This window comes from Oncorhynchus mykiss, chromosome 30 (assembly GCF_057628025.1).
Source record: "Oncorhynchus mykiss isolate SJ-2025 chromosome 30, ASM5762802v1, whole genome shotgun sequence".
In the NCBI taxonomy this organism is placed as follows: domain Eukaryota; kingdom Metazoa; phylum Chordata; class Actinopteri; order Salmoniformes; family Salmonidae; genus Oncorhynchus; species Oncorhynchus mykiss.
In genome coordinates this window covers 30,026,446-30,032,700 of record NC_143051.1, presented here as the reverse complement: position 1 = coordinate 30,032,700, position 6,255 = coordinate 30,026,446, and the positions used below count along the sequence as shown (strand labels likewise).

General features: G+C 44.1%; 1 protein-coding gene across 2 annotated transcripts; it reads right to left on the bottom strand.

Annotated features, from left to right (window-relative positions):
• Nucleotides 1-557: 557 nt before the first annotated feature.
• On the bottom strand, nt 558-6,024 carry LOC110488251 (zona pellucida sperm-binding protein 4). Of its 2 annotated transcripts, XM_021560400.3 has the most exons (12): nt 5,458-6,024; nt 5,268-5,386; nt 4,955-5,171; nt 3,121-3,243; nt 2,873-3,045; nt 2,683-2,780; nt 2,216-2,364; nt 1,916-2,093; nt 1,206-1,341; nt 984-1,063; nt 758-814; nt 558-667 (listed from the first exon to the last, which is right to left on the bottom strand). In XM_021560400.3, the coding sequence occupies exons 1-12, from the start codon at nt 5,927-5,929 to the stop codon at nt 631-633; spliced, it is 1,839 nt and encodes a 612-aa protein (XP_021416075.2). In that variant the 5' UTR covers nt 5,930-6,024; the 3' UTR covers nt 558-630. The 2 variants fall into 2 exon arrangements, with proteins under 2 accessions (XP_021416075.2, XP_090084686.1); XM_090228560.1 differs by lacking the exons at nt 558-667; nt 758-814 and having other exon boundaries at nt 980-1,063.
• Nucleotides 6,025-6,255: the final 231 nt, after the last annotated feature.

Genomic DNA, 6,255 nt, shown 5'->3' with positions numbered 1-6,255 from the left:
ACTGTTTGTTAAGGTCTTTGTATAATGACTACACCCCAATCCAGCAAGGGCAACAACCTTTTCACGGCTGTCAAAAGCTACTGAAGTTAAATTAACATGAGCTGAAGGGAGGCACTGCCTTGCACAGGTCCTTGTTTCCCCAAAACATCTTAAGGCTAAATGTATTAGTATCCTATGGTTAATGTGAATTTAGTCTTAAGCTGCTTCTGGGAAACCATATCCAGCACAGAAAACCCCGACCGGGAATGATTAGCATTGTTGACAGTGCCTTGGTATGTCCTTGAAACAGACAAATCCCTCAAGGCTGCATCAAAATGCACACAGAAGTCTGGCACCAAACAGCCAAGTCACCACAAGACATCAATTTGTGGTGACACCTGCCATATGCACAATTTTACCAACGCTGACAATTACAAGGGTGTAGAGGCTACAGTAATTAGTTACGTCACCCAAGTCAGGTACACTGCAGAGCAAACCAGTATACCAGAAACTGTTAGTGTACAATTTCACAAAAGAGGTTAAAAAGCAGACTAAAGTCTCAGTACAATAAATACAACTCAGTTAAATAGGCAAGATAAAAAATTTTTATTTAATATGCATTAGTCAAATTACCACATTTCTTTAGCATGTTCAAGCATCAGATTTGTCACCCTGTAGATTGTCAGACCTGGAAAACAAAATAGGCGTGAAAGCTAGAAGTGCTCCTATTGAAGCAAGTTACTTTCAAATCTGGGAACAAAAGATATGCAAGACTCACTTTTCATTTAAAGCAGCACTCTTCTCAGTTATTTTATCTAGAGCACATGTAGTAGATCTGGTGGGGAGAAATGCAGTGAGATTAAATACTAACTAAACAATTAATGGGACAAAATATAAAGAAATGTAGGCCAACTACAGTTCACTTGTCTTTTTTGGTGCATCAGTCACCATGTGACAATACACCAATCCAGGGAATCAAGATGCAAGTCCCCAGTCTTCCTCACCTCCTAATTCCATCAAAACAGCGCTCTTCACAAGTTTTTTCTGTGGGCATACACACTTCAGTAGAGCACATGAAGTAGATCTGTTGAGGGGGAATGAAGTGAGATTCAATACCAACTAAACTAAAGTTGCACACAATATAATGAGCTTTTTGAAAGCCTCATTCACCATGTAACAATACACCAATCAAGGTGTGAATCCCAGTCCATATTCTGCTTCCTCACCTCCTCATCCAGATACTTGTTGGTCTGTTGATCCATGAACTGGAATGCTTGGACCATGAAGCGACGCTGGTGGCGGTTCTGGGGCAGGTTGCTGAATTTAAGGATGGAGACATTGGGGTCCTGAGGGTTGGCACACCTAGAAGTGAGAAATTGATAGAGAACTCAATGACAACTTCCTCTTGGCAGCGCAAGGCCCTCAAACTAGAAGGCTCTGGAACTCATAGGGTAAGAGTTGAATACCCTTGGTATAAGGAGTTCTGTCACAAAATGGCTGTCATGCTTTGGCTACGGAAAGGGCAAAGTTTAGACATAATAAAGGGATCCTTCAGGATTTTGGCAATGAGGCCCTTTATCTACTTATGATAGAGATTAACTTAAATACCATTTGTCTGCCCCTATGGCCAATATGAAGGAAGTGATTGGTAGTGTCATTAGCCAAAGCTAGCAGATACCTATAGTCTTCATTGTGCCAACGCTAGTTAGAAAATTCCTTCAACTGCATACAGACAAACGGAGCCACAAGTTGACCTGACTCTGGGTAAGTACATAAAGGGACTCATTGCCAAAATTAAGAGAACATCGGAGTCCATCCCAACCAGAGTTCCAGCCTCTAATAAAAGCCAATGGCTGTCAAGAGCAAGGTGGCCCACCAATATGCAATCTACAGTACGTTAGGCAAATCAGTCACACCAAGTCATTGCAGTGCTTACCCTTCGTGAATGAGCACCAGAACATTCTTGGCAGAGCGGGGGTAAGCCAGACAGTAGTTGACCAAAAGTGTCGCCTCTGGATTTGGAGAAGTCAGACGAACTTCTAGATACACAAGTTTACCCAGGAAGAGACGCAGGGGCTGATGGTGCCGTTTGAGGTACTTGGTATAGGTTTTATCTAGTGGCGGAGGTAAAAGAGCAATTTAAGCATTGGGCTTGTCAGCAATGAAAAGTATCCGCAACAATGGGACAGTAACCATTATGTTCTAGCCATTGCGTGTTTACATGTCAGCCAGATACCTTCAGCAATCCTGAGTTCGACACCAAACAGTCCCTTGGATGTCACCTTTGAAGGGAATGTTACACTGGGGCTTTTCACCATGTAGCCCACACTCGCCACTGTTGGCAGGTTACCCAGCGCTTTACGGTAGCGGCACTCAACCATGACTCTAGAGATGAACATGGGGGGGGTTACTAGTCAATCTCAGCAGGTGCATTTAATGATTCCTCAATTAGTGAGATTAAATTACATTCTGAAAGTGCCAAGTATTCGTGGCATTTGCAACAGCAATAGTTGAAGTTATACACTTTGAGCTACTTAACTGGTGAATCAGATCAATATATAGGAACACTAGGACAGAAGCATATAGCAAAGACAGAAATCTAGAAGGTGTAGACATTGAGATGTTCATTAAACACCAAACTGAAGAAACTGTCCAATAAGCAATGCCCATTTTGTTTGTTGCAAAATGTGACATCTGGATTACCTGCGGGGGTTGTCTCTGGATATTATGCCATACTTCAGGTTGAGGGTTCGGACGGCCGTCTGTACCTCTGCTGTGTAGATCACGGTATCGCCAATTTCCTAATTAAGATCAAAACAATAAAGTAATTGTGTGGATCAACAAGAACCGCACCAGGAGGATTCCAGACGGCGTAATATTCTTGTCCACTTACATATGAGCGAGTTCCACATTCAGTGACTGAGAACTTGAAGACCACAAACTTATCAGTGACAATGACTGGGCCACAGCTAGACTTCCCAGCAACCACAAGTTTGGTGGGAGTCACAGGGAAAGTGGTGAAGTTATGGTGAACGGCAAAGATAAACTGATGGTCTGCAGTGCACTCTGGGGAGGGAGAGCGGTACACATCAGTCCTCACTATTCAAAGCCAAACATCTTGCCCTGTGAAAGAGTATTTACCATCCATTGGGTAGAAGCAGGCGGAAGTTGCCGAATCCACACAGCAACCCATCACCAAACACTGGGAGGACAAGATTCCAGTAAAACCACAAGCCAAGTGCTGGTTCTGGGGAATAATGCAGCCTGAAATACAAAAAACATTGGAAGTAGAAGTGAGGATCAGTAGCCAATTTATTATACTTCAGAAGAAAAAAAAAAGTTACATGTAGTGTCAGTCCCATGTTTCATGAGCTGAAAGCGCACACACACACAATTGTTCCATTTGTAAAGAAAGCCAATTCTGTGCACAATTGTGTTTACATCCCTGTTAGTCATTATTTATCCTTTGCCAAGATATTTCATCCACCTGAGGCACAGCAAGAAGCTTATTGGGTTGGCGCCCCCCCCCCTTGGGTTGTGCCGTGGCGGAGATCTTTGTGGCCTACACTCGGGCCTTGTCTCAGGATGGTAAGTTGGTGGTTGAAGATATCCCTCTAGTGGTGAGGGTGCTGTGCTTTGGCAAAGTGGGTAGGGTTATATCCTTCCAGTTTGGCCCTGTCCGGGGGTGTCATCGGATGGGGCCACAGTGTCTCCTGACCCCTCCTGTCTCAGCCTCCAGTATTTATGCTGCAGTAGTTTGTGTCAGGGGGCTAGGGTCAGTTTGCTATATCTGGATTACTTCTCCTGTCCTAGCAGGTGTCCTGTGTGAATTTAAGTATGCTCTCTTTCTCAGGACCCGAGTCCTAGGACCATGCCTCAGGACTACCTGACATGATGACTCCTTGCTGTCCCCAGTCCACCTGGCCGTGCTGCTGCTCCAGTTGCAACTGTTCTGCCTGTGATTATTATTTGACCATGCTGGTCATTTATGACCATGTTCTGTTATAATCTCCACCCGGCACAGCCAGAAGAGGACTGGCCACCCCACATAGCCTGGTTCCTCTAGGTTTTGGCCTTTCTAGGGAGTTTTTCCTAGCCACTGTGCTGCTACACCTGCATTGCTTGCTGTTTGGGGTTGTAGGCTGGGTTTCTGAACAGCACTTTGAGATATCAGCTGATGTACGAAGGGCTATATAAATACATTTGATTTATTAAATAGCATGATCAATACACAGGTGCACCTTGTGCTGGGTACAATAAATGTGCAGTTCTGTCACAACACAATGTCACAGATGTCTCAAGTTCAGGGAGCATGCAATTGGCATGCAGACTGCAGAAATGTTCATTACTCTACCATAAGCCACCCCCATTTTAAAGAATTAGGCAGTGTGCAAACCAGCCTCACAACCGCAGACCACGTTTAACCATGCCAGCCCAGGACCTCCACATCCGGCTTCTTAACCTGTGGGATCATATGAGACCATCCACCCAGACAGCTGATGAAACTAAAGAGTATTTGTAATAAAGCCCTGGTGGGGAAAAACCTTCCTCAGATTCACTGGAGACCCAGGCCCAGCCAGTGGGCCTATACCCTCCCATTGCTGTGCCCCTGCCCAGTCACGTGCAAGCCATAGACTACGACCTAAATTAAATTAATTTCAATTGACTAATTTCCATATGAACTGTAACTCAGTAAAGTCGGTGCATTTATGTTTGTTCACTAATAGCTGCAAACTCAATGACCAGTGGATAGAAGTCCATCTGAGCACTGGAGTAAATACCAGTTTCAATAGCACCTCTGAACTGGTCAAAATGACTAGGTCTCCAAAAAGCATATCAAGACCCAGTTAAATCGTTCTTAGGAGCATTGTTAAAAATTTCACAAAATGCTCCTTTAGGGACTGCCTCAGACCACAATAAAAGCAAATATTGATGCTCATCCAAAGAAATAGAATAAACATTTCATGAGACTCACCAGGATATTTGGTGGGATTTTGAGCGCTGGGATTGCGAGGGGTGGGATTAAAACACTTTGAAGGAGGCCCACCATGGGCATTGCGAAGATCATTAGAGAGGGGCAGGTGGACGGTCGAGGACAACGAGGATTTGGGGCTAGCCGCACAGGACACTGTAGAAACATCCATTATGCCAGCTTCATTGACATACAACACCATCAAGGTGTACCGCCCAGCCTGCAGAGTCAGTGTGGCAATAAATGTACAATCATTCCAATGACACATTTACACCATTAAATATATAATTTAAAATTGGAAAGGCAAAAACCCTACCTGACGACTAATGAGGCAGCCTGAAAAGCGGACAGTTAAGGCGTTCTGATATTGTCCTCGATTTAAGGAGTATCCACAGGATTCCGGGGCGTCAAGAACAGAGAGCATACTGTTGGGTCCTGTAGGGAAAGTTAAATATGAGCAAAGTAGCCAAATTGCATTTGATGATCTTAACCTATAAATAACTTACCCAAAATCTTGACTTCACTCATTGGACCAGCTGGCAGTGTTACTTTAAACTCATCCTCACCGCACAGAACCGCTAAACTGACTGGGGCAGCTTCCGTAACGGATACCCACTTTTTTGCATCTGATACCTCCTCGGATTGCACCTGGAATCCACGGTCGGCGTTAAGATCGACATTGGCGGGGTCTCCAAGTTGCACTACAGCCTTGTCTTTGGTATAATTCTCCTCTGTGTCAAGGTTGTGGTGGGCAAAGGTTGCCTCTTCGGAAACGCGCTCCCATCCCGCTGCAAGCAATGCAAAGCAAAGCCAAACCGGGAAAAAAAGCAGTGCGCTCCTTTGCCAAGTCATGGTTTCATACAATGCCTCACCGAATGCTGAAAACGGTATGACAGCTGACGTCTCTCCTAGGTATATATAGGAAGTATTTGCAATTGGCTGCACCTTTCTACCAATTGGAACAACGTTACTCTCCATCAAAATATACGTTCTCACAAGGTAAACGGTAACATCTGGAGTTAATAATCTATTACCCGTCACTATGTTTGCGTTTACACAGGCAGCTCAATTCTGATAATTTTTCCACTAATCACATTAGATATTTTCAAATCAAAATATTTTTCAGAGCTGATCTGATTGGTCAAAAGATCAATTAGTAAAAAAAAGATCAGAATTTGGCTGCCCAGGGCCCAGTTCGAATATTAGGTTTGAGTGCATTCTTTCTTCCTCCCTCTGAATAGTAATAATAAACAAGGATCCTAACGTGATTAGACAGGTGAATGCAAGGGATAGCGCCATCCCAA